Source organism: Zeugodacus cucurbitae, chromosome 3 (genome assembly GCF_028554725.1).
Source record: "Zeugodacus cucurbitae isolate PBARC_wt_2022May chromosome 3, idZeuCucr1.2, whole genome shotgun sequence".
Lineage (NCBI taxonomy): Eukaryota > Metazoa > Arthropoda > Insecta > Diptera > Tephritidae > Zeugodacus > Zeugodacus cucurbitae.
The window spans coordinates 26843048-26860711 of NC_071668.1; the positions used below are offsets into that span (position 1 = coordinate 26843048).

Consider the following 17664-nt stretch of genomic DNA (forward strand, 5'->3'; position numbering starts at 1 on the left):
ATGGAGATCATCGAGTTATAGAAGTTCTAGTTATGGAAGTTCCACTGTATTTCTAAATTTTTTACAGTTCTAAACCTCCAGTTCCTCATATGGAAAAGCGAATCAACACAGACTACTACGGACGTCCTGTGTGCTAACTGCAAGTAAACCAATTGGGAAGTAGTTACTTAACCGTTGATGCAGTTATGATTGTATAGGGAGCAGACAAAAACCAGCAATGGACTCATTCAGCCTTTCACCTGTCTATTTCATTATCCGTCGTCTGTCCACCACCTTTTCTTCCCTTCCCTTCTGAGTGTGCGTGTTGTCTTTTATACTGAGTCGAATGCGTGATTTTGCTGTCTTCTTTATATTACATTTATATATTTCACTGCGAATATGCTAACGAAGGTGATTTAATTTGGGTCATATTGCAACATTAACAGCGCATAACTATGTTCTGCTCTTACAAAAGTAACACGTCAACAGTGCGCACTAACCTAATCTGGTGGGATATCTGCGGTTGCAAAGCCAGAAAGAGCATTCTTCAATGCAGAAGCTCTCGTCGCTTTTGCTTTACTTTTGCTGTATAATTGTTGCGGAATAGTTTTTTGTGCGTAGCTTTTTGTTTTGACTTTTGTTAATGACAAGTGCTGGTGAATCAAATATCATTCGTTTGATTCACGTGCATTTGTCTTTTTTATAAAGTCTCCCACAACATAATTATTAAAACAATTTTCAAAAATCTCAAAAACTAGTCATGCACGATGAGTACAGTTTTTTAGTTCAATATGATGATCTAGACAGGAACTTGATAAGAAGCTTCAAAGCGCGCTGGAACGAACTACCGGGTTGCAAAATCTCAAAAGTTATGAAAATTTAGGAACATGGTTGTTGTTGTTGTAACGATTATCTATCTCTGCCGGAACGGAAAGCATAAATCTAGTTGTCGTCGAGGTCATCTAACGGGAGGCCCAGGAAACATGCTGTTTCGACGGGGTCGAACCAAAGGGAAAGGGGGGTTAGATGAGTAGGGTTCGTTGGGCATACAAAAAGGTGGTTAGTGTCATGCGGGACATGTATTTTGAATGTCGAGGTTCAGTCTGGATAAGTAGAAGTTTAACCTGCCATGGTCGGCATGGTTAGAGAACTGTAGGAAATGTCGAGAGCAAGGCACCTTAGAAACAATTAAGCATCTCTTGTGTGTTTGACCTGCATTGTCAAGACAACGGCTTCAGCATTTGGGGGCCTCACAGTACGATAATCTGGAAGAGGTATCGTTAGTGAAACCACATAACATTTTGAAATTCACGTCAAGCTCAGCCATCCTAAAGAATGACTACTTTCATTGACTATCTGACGTCACTCCATCTGGTATGGTAAAGGACCAAAAAGGACCTATGTGTGGCCTTCTGGCCTACCAGATTAACCTCTTTTTTTTTGACAATTGTAACCTGTATTTATATCCTTCTAAGAAGTATTAAATGTACATATTCGGCATATAAGGCTAGCCCCGACTAGCCTTACATTCATAGGTTTTTCATATTAGTACCCTATATGTATCGATGTCTGAATTAAATGCAATATCTTCTAAGTTTCTACATAATATTTTCGCTTGCACGAAGAACGTAAGGAGGCATTGCACAGTGGTTGGGCTTGTATGAAGGTGCGGTCATAAATACTTCCCGTTGAGATATCGCTATGAAATTTTCACCAAAAATCTAGAAAAATATTTTAAATATATAGTAAAAGCTCAGCCATCCTAAAGAATGACTACTTTCATTGACTATCTGACGTCACTCCATCTGGTATGGTAAAGGACCAAAACTGGTCTATGTGTGGCCTTCTGGCCTACCAGATTAACCTCTTTTTTTTTGACAATTGTAACCTGTATTTATATCCTTCTAAGAAGTATTAAATGTACATATTCGGCATATAAGGCTAGCCCCGACTAGCCTTACATTCATAGGTTTTTCATATTAGTACCCTATATGTATCGATGTCTGAATTAAATGCAATATCTTCTAAGTTTCTACATAATATTTTCGCTTGCACGAAGAACGTAAGGAGGCATTGCACAGTGGTTGGGCTTGTATGAAGTGCGGTCATAAATACTTCCCGTTGAGATATCGCTATGAAATTTTCACCAAAAATCTAGAAAATTATTTTAAATATATAGTAAAAAAATTGGCCCCATCGGACTACTAGGTCCTATAGCTCCCATACAACTGTAATTGCCATTATATGGCAATCATGCGCAAAAATCATGGTCGGAGCGTCAAAACTTTCAGTAAGGCTTTATAAAAACATTTAAGAAAGCGATAAACAAGCTGAACATAATTTGTCGTTATAGTTTCCCCCATCCAACCCCCACATATCATATAAAAAATTCATGTAGGAAAAAAGCAAATTATCAATCAATTTAATACAGTTCATTTTCAATAGCCATTATAATTAGAACAAAAACTTATAATGCATCCTCTAGTAAACCGTACATAGATTGAAATAAAGATGGTTTATCCTTCTTTCCAAGCTTTTTTAGTCCAATTATAATGAGTTTGAACTTAAAAATAGTTAATTCAAAGGCCATTATTATTTTGACGATTACTTCTACATCTGCAAATTTCCGCACCTAACTTTAACACTTTTATTACCTTAAGACTCTGGTAAAGACAATGTAAAATAAATCTAACGGGGGATCGCAGGGGAACACAACTAAACCTTTATGTAAACACATTGAAGACATTGAAGACGCAGACTAATTTCACAAAAAATACAAATCACGTTAGTCTTAATTAATTTCACAAGTTAAAATAAATACCTTTAGCTTCAAAAGCCATTAAAAATAATCTTGATTCGTTAACCTGAACAATTACCAGAACAATTTGAAGTGCGTTGTTGCTGCGAATTTAAAAAAAAATGTCTGATGTGCTTTAAAAAAATACAGTTGTTCATGCGTTTAACTCTATTTTTAGAAAGTACCGATAGATTTTTGGGAAAACCCGGTTTGAAAATAAGAAGTTTGGACAATTTAGAGGCCATCGGTTTACATTACTGAACAATTGAAATCTTACAACGATTGTATTTAGTCCAATAAGCAATAATTTTTTTGCAAATGTAACCAATACAAATGTTAAGTTTTCTCATCTCTACTGCGTAGCCTTTGCTTTTAATGCTTTGTTCTACCAAACCAAATTTGAGCAACAGTAATACGACAGCTTAAGTTTATTCACGAATATAAATATATGGGCAAATATCGGCAGCTACACCTAACATTTGTATTACCTTAAATACAATAACAATTACAATTACCTTATTGACAAATACACTGATAACACTCATAAAGGGGGGATCGTGGGGTAACATAGCTAAATGTCTATTTAAACATGAAAATTACGTTAAAAAAATACACAAAAAAGTATAATCGATCAAAAATACACAACAAATAATAAATCAATAAAATTAATTTCACAAGATGAATTTATTAAAGTAAATACCTGCAACAATAAAATTCTTTTTAAATAATCAAAATCGGACCTCTCTAGCAAACGTTTGACCACTTTGAAATTCAATTTTGTTTTCACGAAAAGCTAACTTAGCGCAGTTTCGCTACAAAATTGAACAGTTGATCACGCTTTGCATTCTATTTTTAGAATGTCCCGTTAGATTTGCAGTAAAAACCGGTTTGCTATGAAGAAGCTTGGACATTTTAGGGACGATTTGGTAACTTTTCGGAAATTTTTGTTGTTATGAATTTTTTGAATTTTGTCCTATGGGCGCAACCACTGTACACTGGGAAATTAATTCGTATTCTTATCCCGATCTCTTTGATATTCTATATCTATTTCGACCAGGTTTAGGTGTTATAAACGATCGTTAGGTGAAAAAACATATTATATTCTTTGCAACATATTGCGATGAACAACATGCACCACATTGTGGTGGTGCTCCCTTTAAATTTTATAGTATGTCATGACTGACAGCCTGTAAATAGACAATTACTTTGTAAAGTCACCACTAATGTGTTTATGAATCTGGAAAATGCCATTTTAAAGAATAATGAATTATGTATTGCCACACATATTCATACAAATGTATACACCAAGCAAACAATGCCAACAAACACGGCACAACACCCGCCAAGAATGCAAAGAGACGAAGGCATGCCACTGCAATGTTGGGCTTTCAGAAAGTGCATAAGCTGGAAGTTTTATTGTGCGGTAGCAGGCAAGGCATAAGCACATATGCATTCTACTTGTGTACAATTAATTTGTAAATGTGATAATGAGTGTAATATTATAATGTGACATATGTAAGTATATAAAAAATCTGGCGGTTAAATTGAAAAAAGTGTGAACTCGCTACTGTCAGGATGTATAGGTTAATTTTAGATTTGTAAAAGACAATGTTTGAAAACGAAGTGTAGAAGTTTAGATTGCTTCTCCGAATTTATCAATAAACTCAGATTTTATCATTGTGCTAAATTTAAATTTAGAAATTTATTTTTAAGTGAAACAGAGAATTCCGTTTTATCCTATGGTTTAACATCGTCGAAACAGGTCGATGCTTATACCTTTACTTACATGACAATTTAAATTTTTTACCGCCAAACTTTTATCTATTGACAGAATAGGTAAAAAAGACATTTATATGCGCAGCTCAGAGACATTTACTTTGCCATATCGCCGCCTTGTTCACTTCACCAACCAGTGTCAACTCATCATAAACCGCAGCAATGATGGCCGCGCAACAACATAACATTTAAACCATAACCGATAGACAATGCATACAGTTGACATAGAATACAACAAACACAACAATCATCTACATTTCTATTGTAGTGTACATGTGTACATGAGTACGAGTATACGCACTCACAACCGTTTGCATTCCTATGGGTGGTGTTTATAAGTATTTCTGCTACTCATGGTGTCAACATTAGTGATGCAAAAAAATACAAAAAAAAAAAAATTCTACAAAAAAACACTAGTTAATGCGGTTGTTGTCGATTCCTGGCTCACTTGACGTGCCAGTGACGTCCGTCATTGCTGCTCGTCACACAAAACGTTTAAAATGCCGGTGGGTATAACGAGGACGTGATTGAGAACCCAGCAAACAGTTGCTACTGAATCGTTAGATCTTCGAAAAAAATAGAAAACATATTTACCGAAAAATCTGGACCTCTTATAGAATCTGTCTGTCATATAAGCTAGACCAAAATGTTTTATACACCATTGAATTAAGAAAAAAATGTACGAACTTCGAAACATAATATTTCGACTTTTTTACTCCCATAACAATTTAGTCCAATATTCAGCCGAGTGTTGTACGGTGTTTTTGAATGTGTAAGGATAAGCGGAATATTATCTTTATGTCACTGAACTACTCCTGAACGGCTGGACCGATTTGAATGAAATTATTTGTGTCTCTTCAGGTGGATTCGAGAATAGTTTGTAGTCACCATTAGGTCTAATTTAAATATTGCATTTAATTCATTTTATATTTTAATTCTAATTATTTGATTATGTGTCTTTCATTTCATACTTTGTTTAATATCATAATAGCTTAAAATATTATGCAGGACAACTTCTGACGGGTCCACTAATACCATATAAATTGTAGACTTTGTAGTATAGATGGCGAGATAGAGAGAATTTCAACTATTTAAAACAGTTTGGTAACTTTTTTATTTTCTTAAGGGTTGTCAGATTCACCAAACATTAATTTGATTTAAAATTAAATAAAATGTTTAAAATTTAACGAAATGCTCCGCATCATCTACCAGAAAACCTTATAGGTCATGAAAATAATCTCATAAAGAAAGTAGATCGTCTTAATAACAAGTATCTACTGTTTTTAAAATATTAATAATTATTAAATACTAGCAGACCCGGCCACACGTTTTTGTGGCTAAGGTATACATTAAATTAGTAAATCTTTCAATGCAGAGAAAAAATTCTTACGCATAAAGACGAAAACGTTATAGCCGACAAATTTTAAAATGATTGATAGACATTATTGTAGATCTGTGTTAAGCGTAAATCATCATAATTTGTAAAACTTTGATTTTTTAATCGTATATTGGAGAAAGTAACAAATGACCAAATTTCATAGTTGGCTTTATCTTGGCTTTGGTGACGATATTTATTACCTTCTTCACAGCCAGTCTTGTTCTTTTGCAAAGTTTGATGTTGATTTATGTTACGCAGCATGATGAAAACTCACACTACTTTTAATTGCAAGTGAGTGGGGATAGTCCAGCAATTTTAAATAGTCTGTGGGATAATTTAATATGTCATCCTGATTTGTAGCTGTGTCAACTCTCCTTTAACGAAATTCTAAATTGTCGCAAGAAGATCAAAGAGATCCTTGTTTACCACCAATATAGGTCATTCAATCAGCCATTTATGTTTATTATATTATAGTTTCATGTCAGGAAATGGTTTATGGTTTCTGTGCAGTACCTCCAGCGACTTGAATATCTTGAAAATCTTCTTTATAGATCTTTTGCAGACTGGTGTTTCGTTGATTTGCCATTTAGGGGTAATTTCAAGGCCGAATTGCCGTTTGTCTGCCTACTAACAGGTGTCAAGTTGCCCCTATTCCCATTATAACTGGGCGTTGAAAATGAGTGAAATCAGTTCAGGAATTACCTCAACCCTCATGTACTATAAATGCTGATTTTCGTTATTCTATTGGACTTTATTTCAAATTGTGTGTTACATCAATAAATTGCGAGAGTATAAAATGTTCGGTTGCCCTTCCCTACTTGTTATACAGCCTCGGCACAGCCTTATACAATTGTTTTGTTCAAAAATATTTTAACAAAGCAACAATGACAACTTTCAAAATATTATTATTTTTTGTTTTTTTTTTTTATAATTTTGTTGTCAATTCAAATAAAATCATCTTTTTTTATCTTCCTCACAATTTTTCGATATACACTTACTTTCTAATCCTTCCCTGGCCTTCCATAAATATTTTAAAACTAAAATTAGCTAGATCGGTTTGGCCCTTCTCGACTTTTTTCGAGACTAAAGACACAAATTGTTTGTATGGGTGATTAGAAAATTGTGGATTTAAGACTTTTTCAGGCAATTTTTATAATTTACAAAGAATTTGCGAAATCGGTTCAGCGGTTCTCGAGTTATGCGCTTAGCAACACATTTTGCGATTCATTTTTATATTATAGATTAATAGTATAATTAAATATTTTCTATTTGTTGATGCTGAGTATATAAGAAATATTTGATTCATTTAAATTTCTGGTGTTTTCAATTAAATAAACGAAAAATATGTGTCATCATTATCCTATTATAAATGTGTTATTTAAAAATTCATGTAGCGTTTTAACTATTTCGCTTTTACACTACTCTAAATCATATTTTCCAATCTATTGAGTCGATACTTTGGTTTATGGCACTACAATTGTCCTCAGTCTTATTGTCGTTTGTCGGCTGTCGCATTTACAAACACATTAGCATGTAATGTATTTAACTATTTACGAGGACATATGCACAAACAAACCCACACATTACACCATTATGTATGTACGAGTATACATATGTATATGTAACTACTTGCATTTACATACATATATGTATGCTTGCATATGTGAACAGGCGAAGAAGGAAGAAGGAGCTGTGTTTTGTGTGCAACTGAATCAATTTGCAAATGTCGTACGAATTTGAATATATTAGTAATTTCATTTGGGTATTCCATTTTAATTTGTAATGCGTTTAATGTCGGTATAACAAGTATGACGTTGACAATTACATAATCGTTTCGATCGCACATAGAACACAGTGATAAATACATGCATGCATGCTTGTTTATGAATACCATCAATTATGCGACTGGGAAATGGTGTCACGTTAAAAAAATCCATACACTTATTACAATATGTTGGTGGCAAGGAGAGTTACCGGTAAAAACGACCCATTTGTAGAGCGTATCTATTAGTATTAGTCTTTGTTAATAATTTAATAATAATAAATTAGGTATGCCTACGAAGCAAAGGAACGTTTGCTTCTTATACTTGTACTAAGTCAAGTTCCCCCACAGTTAACTATACTAATTGGCGTTTTTATTACCCAGTATATTGGTTTACTTTACTTCGTTCGACTTTACATCGTATTTATGGCAGATAAAACTATTATATACATATTTGATATAAATAAACATAAATATTTGATATTTGGTATTTACTAATTTTTTATTGAACTGAGGATGTTGGTGGTCGGACACTAATCATATGTACAAATTATTAAACCAACATATGCCAACCACACTTCTTGGAATTATTTCTATTCAGGGTAATCTTCATCATACAGTGTAAATTATATCGGTATAAATGGATGATATTTTTATTAAACTAAGTGGACATTTTTTATTAGACAAGGAAGATGGTCCAGAGTTGGTTCTAGCCTCCATATACTTAATATAACTATTTTATATTTCAGAGGGGGTGCTGGTATTGACTTTCAAAGCTGGAGTGTTTTCGTCCTTTCGGATAACACAACATAGCCAGCGCAGCCACTGTCTTTTTATTATTGAACTCTTTCAATTTCGTCGTATAACTCATAAGCTCATCATTCCATCGTCTGCGGTATTCGCCGTTGCCAATGTTCAAAGGACTATAAATCTTCAGTAAAACCTATCTGTTGAAAACTCTTAGTGTCGTCTCATCGGGTGTTCAGCACCATAAACGGACAGGCCGGGAATGAAGAGGGACTTGTAGAATTTGGTTTTTGTTCGTCGAGAGAGGACTTTACTTTTTAAATGCCCACTCAATCCATAGTAGCACCTGTTGGCAAGAGTGATTCTGTGTTGGATTTCAAGGCTGACATTGTTGGTGTTGTTAATACTGGTTCCAAGATATACAAAATTATCTACAACTTAAAAGTTATTACTGTCAACAGTGACATGAGAGCCAAGTCGGGAATGCGCCGACTTTTTTTTGACGAAAGGAGATGTTTCGTCTTGTTCTCGATAACTACTAGAGTCATTCGCTTCGCTTCCTTATCCAGTTTGGAGAAAGCAGAACTAACTGCGTGGTTCTTATTCATTGGCAATATCAATATATCGGACTATGCCAGTAGAAGAATATTGTACCTTCCAATATATTGAAAAAGTCGCACGATAGTGTGTCACCCTGTCTGAAACCTCGTTTGGTATTAAACGGCTCGTAGAGGTTCTATCTGATCCTGACGGAGCTTTTGGTGTTGCTCAACGTCAACTTACACAGCCGTATTAGTTTTGCGGGGATACCAAATGCAGACATAGCGGCATAAAGGCAGCTCATTTTGGTGCTGTCGAAAGCAGCTTTAAAGTCGACAAAGAGATGGTGTGTGTCGATCCTATTTTCACGGGTCTTCTCCAGAATTTGGCGCATGGTGAATATCTGGTCTGTTGTTGATTTTCCAGGTCTAAAGCCACACTGATAAGGTCCAATCAGTTTGTTGACGGTGGTCTTTAGTCTTTCTCATATAACTAATATTCGATTTTTCATCAATTGGGGTGGGATTTATTTTGTATGTAACGATTAATATGTGAGATACATATTTTAGCAAATTAACATAGTTTAAATCGGTCCAGGAATTACCCAGTTACATATACTATATATAATGATTTTTCGTTATTCTGGCGCTCTTTATGTTGAATATATGGCTCAAATATTGTTTTATGTTAATACAATGAATTAATACTCTTTACTGGATTTTAGTGTACAGTTTTACTAGCACCCGGAAATTATTCGCCGGTATCGATTCTTGCAAATCGGGAAAATTTAAATGTTTTTTAATTCCTTATTCCTTATCTATTATTTATTCACATATTAGGAATTAATTATATTCGGTGTATGCCATAGTAGATATTGCGTGATGTGTTTATTGAGATAAATTAGGACGCCGCTATATCACTCGAGCACTTTTCTTGTTTTAAATTAAACAAGATAATTTTATTGTTGATTTCACATGTAAACTTTTTTAACAAGAGATTGGCGAATCGAAGACAACAATTAATTCATATTCACTGTAGTGAACAACCGCTCCCATCCCAAAGCGCGCTTTAGTACGCTCTTTTTGGTTTTCTGGTCACCTTTACATTTCGAACTAAATACTTCGCGAGGCAAGCCAGTTCGTGGCATGTTGCTAGTGTCCTTTAAAATCTTACCTCATTGTCTTTGTTGTCATCGTTGGGCTTTCATTAACTAACTAACCGCCCCATCTCTTATATACCCACCCGTAGATTCCACACGCGGCAAAAACATACATACAGACTACTTACGAGTATATAACATATGTTTGTGTGTACCCATTGAGTTCACTTTGTGATGATGAGTGCTTCGTGCGCGTAATTCGCTCCTTGCCCTATCTTTAATTTGTAAAGCACATAATTTAATTTAGTCGCCATTATGTACTTCACATTTTAAAGTCATCACCACATTTCATTGTTAAGTTGTTATATGTTTCTGTTTCTGCTCACACACACACACACACATGCAAAGATGTATTCTTTTTATTTGCCTTTGTTTGATCAAAAGTGAAAGAATGTGAGAATTCTTTTTTATTCTTGTTGTTCTTGTTCTTTTATTTAGCTGCTTGTTTCCGTTGTTTCTTTCATATTTATAAAGTAAATAAAAAGAAAATGGAAGCTGCTATGTTTTGTTGCGGTATATCACTCGGGGATATATACATACATGTATGTGTGTGTTTGTTAGTGTGGCTTGGTTTAGTTACCTTGCTAATGTCCTTTGGCGTTGTTGGTGCACCTGTTAATAGTGGCTATAACAGTTGTTTAGTTGCTTATGGCGTGATTGTTGTTGCTTATGCTATTTTTGCTTTTCTTTTTCATGCATATTCATTGCTGCAAGTACATACATACATATTCTCCACTTTTTTGCAGCGCCACTGTTGTTGCTTTCCCATTTTAGCTGCGCTTATTAGTGTTTGTGTTAGTGTTGTTGACGACAGCGCCGGCGTCATCATTGTGTCTCAGTTTGTTTTTTTGCATATTTCCACACAAGTCACATTATTTCTTTCTTTCATGTTTTACACACAACCCCATCGGCTCTCCACCACCCACCGTCCCCTCACGTCAGGCACTCGCCATTTACATACCCCCATTCGGCTATTTAGAGAAGATTCATACTGCAGTAGCTTCTTACTGCGGCATGCCGCATAGCCACGCGACTCGCACTCGCAGTCGCACTCGGTGTGTCTGACATTCTTTATGAACTGTGCGTTATAATTAAAGTTTCCACCGTTTAAACAATTAATTGTATAAATTAAAAAGCATTTCAGTATTTGCTCGTTGTACATATAATATACATATATATGTGTGTGTGTTTACTTGTAGGTGTGCGCTGTGGCAAAGATAATTTTCATATTGTTGTTGCAACTTCATTGTGGTTGGAATAATAAACATTGCCATTACTATTACGTCGGTGTAAATCGTTGTTACATGCAATTAAATTATTAATTGGCATTTCGAGATTCGCGAAAGCACATCGATTCACGTAATATTCGAAACAGAAGATGCTGTATTGACTATTTTTTGTTGAGTAATTTTTTACTTGTTAACTGCAAGTGATCTTAAGGTAAACAATGTAAATAGACTAATTAACTCATATAACTGCATGCGCTATAAAGTGCTTTAACTAAGCCAAAAACAAAGCTATAAAAATAAAAATGGGTAAAGAGAATCACACTAGGCAGTGGCAATAGGTTGTTTGTATATCTCGCAAACTACCAATTCTAGAGATATTTCCCTTTAGTACACTGTTATACACCATGAAAATGGGATAAATCGTCAAAAATACGCAATCCACATACCAAGGTTTTTTTGAAAACTACCTCAAGTGAGTAACTCATTAAGAAAACCCCTCAGAGCAATTAAATTTGACAGTTTAGACTGTAGAGAAGGGTTGCACTCAGATTGGTATAAAAATATGGAAAAAAGGAGTGTCGTGGGTTAAAAAGCATTATCTCTAACTGCTCGACCAATTTTAACCAAATTTGGTACATTAATTTTTATGACATTCTGGTATTATTTTGCACTAAACTACATTGGAGGTAACTCATCGTCATATAAAATTGTCCAAATCGAACCATAATTTTTCATGGTCCCAGATACCGAACATGAGGGCCTTACTTTTTTACAGAAATAACCGTAAATATCTCTAATACTTTATAGACATATCTCCAATACATATTTTGAGATTTTTATTTTTCTTCTAATAATGTTCCTCAGAACTAAAAATAGGTAAAATCTGGTCATTACTTCCTTTACCCCCATATATTTAATACTAGGATTTTTAAACTTCCAGCCCTCATATTCTATTATATATAACGATTTTTGTTATTCTGTGGACTAGTCGGAACCTTTCTAGATTTTTTTATGTATGCCTAGATCTAAATGAAAAAGAAATTATGGGTACCAATATTATAATTCATTTTACTGGAAATATTCGAGTAAACATCTCTTATTTATAGCTTTATTTATATAAAAATTGATGGGATTTTTTTTTCCATTATTAATATTAATGCCAAAAACTAAAATTAAAAATTATTTTCCTTTTCTTTGCTTACTTTCAGTCCTCCACACATCCGCGAGTTTAGCGTTAAATGAGAGTTGGGATCCAGACGTTAGGTAATATAAAATCATGTTTCCATTAATTATTCTCAACAACAAATCGATTTCACGATAATTGGCTAACTTTTTTAATTTAAATATGTAAAATATATAGAGACGACATGGAAATGATGTTAAATAAAATAGTTCCCGAAGGTCTACCGTACAGGCACTCGTGCGAAGGACCCGATGATATGGTGGGTACATATAAATTGTAACACCGTTACTTCCCCTAATACGGAGTATGAGTGTATAAATGTGTTTTTTTGATTTCTTGTTTGCAGCCGGCGCACGTGAAAGCCTGCTTCCTCGGTAGCTCATTGACAATCCCCATAACTGATGGTAAATTATCGCTTGGTACATGGCAGGGCGTTTGGCTATGCGAGCATCGCGATCAAGCGGGTTCACGCAAACTGGTTATAACACTGTCTGGGTGTCCGCGTGAGACAGCGCGCAGTCCGCTGTCGCCAGTATCGCCAATCGCATCGACATCCAGTTAGGGAAGGCCTCGCTCCACCCGCGATAGTCGGTAATCGCGGGGGAGCGACAATAATGACATCATTTCGTCGAGGAAATTAATTTTTAATAGAAATTTAGCTAATACCAAAATCAGTGCTACAGCAACAACAACAACAGCGGCGGCAGCGGCGCAAGCAGCAATTGCAGCCGCATCGGCGAGCACTACAACTACTACTTGTGCGAAAAATACGACTAATTTAACTAATATAACTACGAACACGTTATTAAGTAATAGTAGAAGATTGTTCATGAAAAATCAATTACATTTAAATTTGAATGTAACGGAAACATTGAATGTTGATAATGATGGTAATGCGAGTGATTCGATGGAAGCAGCGGCAGCGGCAGCAGCAGTAGCAGTATCTAAGTTAAAATTGGATGGGGTTAATGTAGAAACCGTCACAACAGTGCCTCAACAACAACAACAACAACTACAACCACACGAACCAAAACAAATACAACAACTAGATGCAGAACAACAACAACAACTTAGAAAAGCATATAGCAAAATCGAAGCAATTGCTGTGGGACAGTCGTCTACAGCAACAACAACAACAACAGCGACCACAATTAGAACAGACGTGGGAACCGTAGCAGCAACCAAACGAGTAGCGACATCATTATCATCATCACCGTCATTGTTGAATTCATCATCAACGGCATTAGCTAAATTTAACCGAATCATCGACAGTACAATGCCGGCAACTAACTATTATCAGCACCATTTGCAACAGCAGCAAGCGCACGAAAGCATGCAACATGCCACATGCGCCGGTGCAGCGCCACCAGCAACGCTGAGTGACGCACTACAGCAGCGCCTAGCGCTTGTCTATCCCGACATTGTCTCGACCGATTCGCAAACGAAAAAAATTAATTTCACAACAGCAACAGCAGCAGCAGCGGCAGCGGCAACAGCGAAGACAACAGCGACAACCGCACAAACAGCAAAACCGAAAGCGAAAGTGAAAGGAAAGTCCGGTGCAACGCATGACCGTACGCGTACAACGCGAGCGGAAATCGCGACGGAAGTGGAAGCGGCAACATTGACGGCCGCAGTTGCTGCAACAGCGCCATCAAACGACGATAATCAAATGAAACGAAATGATGTGCATTATTTGTTGAAACAATTAAATAGTTTTAGTGATATAGAAGAAATAGAAATTGTTGATATGGAGCAAAGACAGCGACAGCTGGATGAACAACAACAGCAACAGCAACAGTATATGGGCCACGGCGTGGAGAAGGCACACTCACCGACAGCGCAATCGCTTGTGATAACCTCGCCATCGTCGCTCTCGCACAAAGGCATACGACGTTACGCCTCACTGCACCAACAACAGTGCACGCAATATGCGCTCGACAGCGACGAGGCGATCGACAGCGTCGATCATCAGCAATATTTGCTGCAACAATTCGACGACTACCTTTTTCAGTCCTGCCACTATTTGGAGACAAATTATTTTGCCGCCAACTATCGCACTGCCATGGTCGAGAGCAGCTCACACGAGTTCCGACCATCGACGACGACGACAACGGGCACCTCGGCAGCATCTGTCTCATCGGAGCAATCGCTCGAGCTGCACGAGACCGAACCGCCGAGCGTCATATGCAAGGCACCGCCACCACCTGCGCCTGCCACACCGACCAAGCTTTTAGCAATGTCGTCTGCTGCCACACCATCACCCAGCATCGTCGACGTGCCGATCACGCCAAGACGCTATGGCATGCAAGCGCGTTTGACCAGCAGCGGTGTACAAACCGAACTCACCGCCACCTCGCTCACGGAGGCATCGCTGGCAAAGAGCAGCAGCAGTTCCGCCAGCTCTGAAGAGCAGCGCCGGCGTGCGCCCTTCTTCAAGTGCTGCTACACGCCCATCGATCGTTGGCGTGAAAAGCGCAGCGCAGCACATTCAGCGGCGGCAGCGCAAAAGCGTGGCAGTCGACAAAGTGTGCAGCCGAGTGCTGCTGCAGCCGCACCGTCGGTGAGCAAGCGCGGTGGCGCCACTGCCAGTGCTAGAGCTAGTGAGGCCAGCGGCGCACAGCAACATACGCGCAAAAATGGGCATGCAGTCTGACATTTCGCGTACGCGTTGGAGTGTGTAGGCGTGAGCGTGAGCGTTAACATGAGCTTGTGGACAAAGCGATGCAAAATGAGTATACATCAGCGTCGCTGTCTATTTGCGATATCAACAATTATTTCTATTTCAAAATTATGCTTGGAATATTTGCGCCAATACTTTTGTATGCAGGAAAATATTCCAAGTAGTTTATTTGTTTGAAAGCGCAAACTTAGATGATAAACTAGGAGGAGGAGGAGCAGAAGCAGAGTTATTTAGTGCGGCGCATTGAAGGCGCGTCAATGCGTGGCAACGAGTGAACGAGATTTTGAATATTGGCAGTTGTAGTAGCGATTAAAATAGAAGTCTTAAAAAGTGTTCTAAATGTTAAAGCTTTTTTAAAAAGCCTTTTAGTTGTATGCATGCATGCAGGAAGCGAACCAGTACGGTACCAGTGGCAGCTGGTACAAGCTAAAGTAGGAAGCTACACACACGCTAAACTCAAAGATAATAAAGAGCCACAAATACAACGCACTAAACAAGAGATTTGCATTTAAAATTAGTGCTTTTAAATAAACATGTTTTTTGTTAACAATTAATTATTTTATTTAATCAATTCTTTAAGACGCCAATTAATAGCGTTAAATTAGCTTTGAAAGCATTTCCAAAGATTCTATTTTTAGATTATATGAAGAGTTAATATAAAATATTTGATTTTGTATAAATTTTGAATTATTATTTTTTTTATCGTTTCGTAATAGTTACGTCATATAATCTACTGTATTCACTGAATTTAATTCAATTTAAACAAATGCGCATTACATCTAAAGAAAATTTACGCCCTTGGCTTTATCTTATTTTTGATATTAGTGTGTACCGTTTGCAGTGTCGTGGATTCCGAATGCTTTTGTTTACAAAAATTGATTAGAAGCAACAAAATAATCACCTATCGTAATAATTTATCGTAAGAACACCGAATGTCGTCTTAATGCCTACACACACACAGCGATTTAAGTGAATGCAGCGCACTGAACGAAAACCGCACACGAAGCATACTCCCATACATACATACATGCACACTCATACAGATTTTGTTTGCGAGCTTCACAAAACTGCATAGAGGAAGCGTACACCTAAACTTAATAAAATAACGAAGTGCAAGCATGGTAACGTAAATAATAACAATAGCTTAATATATTTAATATATTAAAGAAAAAAAAATAAATAAAATTAAAGAACAAATGCCGTCGGTAGGTAAAAATTGCAAATGAAAGTAAATATAGCAGCAGCAGCAGCAGCACATAGCATATTTCACGAATGTTTACGAAAAATACTTTACAAAATTAAAATAATTGTAACGCGAGCGTTTAGTCTTAACATAATTAATTATAATTAATGCAAATACTAAGGTTAAGTAACTTTTTCTAAAACACAAAAGAAGTAAAACATAAACGTAGAAACGCATACAAAACAAAAAAATATATAATTAATTAAAAAATTTAAAAAATAAGTAAATAAAATGCAAAAAACATAATAAGAAAATATATTGTTATTGCATTGAAACGCTAAAAACATAGAAGCTATATGAACATAAACCAAAACCAAAAAAGAACAAACACAATACCACATGAAACGCATATTGACTATATATGCTATGAACTATAAAAAGCGCATCAAATACCAGTAAATAATTTAATTAGAGAGCTTGTATAGTAAACGAGTGAAATCGCAGAAGAAAATGAATAAAAGACAGCAAAAAAAAAACCAAAAAAAAATTATTGAAACATAATAAATTAATAAAAGAAAAGTAAGCAAAAAGCGTAGGAGTGAAATTTTTAAGCGCTAATATTTAATTTTCAAAACATTCTAGCATTAACTTAATAGGTAATTCATATAAATATACATGCAAGCAAATGAGATGTAAAGCAAAGCAAAGTAAAAGAAAAAGCAACAAGAAAGCAACACAAATACACCATGTCATGTGACAGCGCACTAAGTGTGCAGGAACTGTTATCATTAACGGCGTATGTAAATTTGGATATAAATGAAATCTAAAATACGTTTATAATAACAAATTTGTCTAAATTCTGCGCATAGCAAAATAAATTAATCCAAGTACCAGTTGTTAAGTTTGGGTTTTGATTATTCGAGTTTCGAAATGTTACGTACGATGCTGTTAATTTTGTTCGTTGATTTTTGATATACATACATACCTACATATAGTACATATAAAAAGCAAAAAAAAAACAAAAAACAAGAAAAGCTAAAAAGCAATGAATGTAAGTGCGTACGTTGAGCTCAGCATTGAGGTTATGCACCTACATACACACATACAAACATTATAATTAAAAAACTTCAACTCCAAGGAATTGTTAAACCGTCTGCTGCTTATTTTCCTTACGCCAAGTATTTAATAAAATCAAAACACTATAATTTGTAGTCAAAAAATACAATAAAAATTACTGTTAAGCTTGGC

At 35.9% G+C, this 17664-nt stretch overlaps 2 protein-coding genes across 2 annotated transcripts in view; both read left to right on the plus strand.

The window, feature by feature from the left end:
- Positions 1-13571, plus strand: part of Nckipsd_0 (UPF0047 protein YjbQ) — a 26608-nt gene extending 13037 nt beyond the window's left edge. Inside the window, exons 3-5 of the mRNA XM_011194123.3 lie at positions 12576-12630; positions 12728-12809; positions 12897-13571. Of these exons, the coding sequence (XP_011192425.1) occupies positions 12576-12630; positions 12728-12809; positions 12897-13112 (353 nt within the window). The 3' untranslated portion in view covers positions 13113-13571. The remainder of the gene's footprint in view (positions 1-12575; positions 12631-12727; positions 12810-12896) is intronic.
- Positions 13380-17450, plus strand: LOC105218517 (uncharacterized). The gene has a single exon (XM_029044329.2). It carries the CDS (start codon positions 13380-13382, stop codon positions 15204-15206), a length of 1827 nt encoding a protein of 608 aa, XP_028900162.2. The 3' UTR covers positions 15207-17450.
- Positions 17451-17664: the final 214 nt, after the last annotated feature.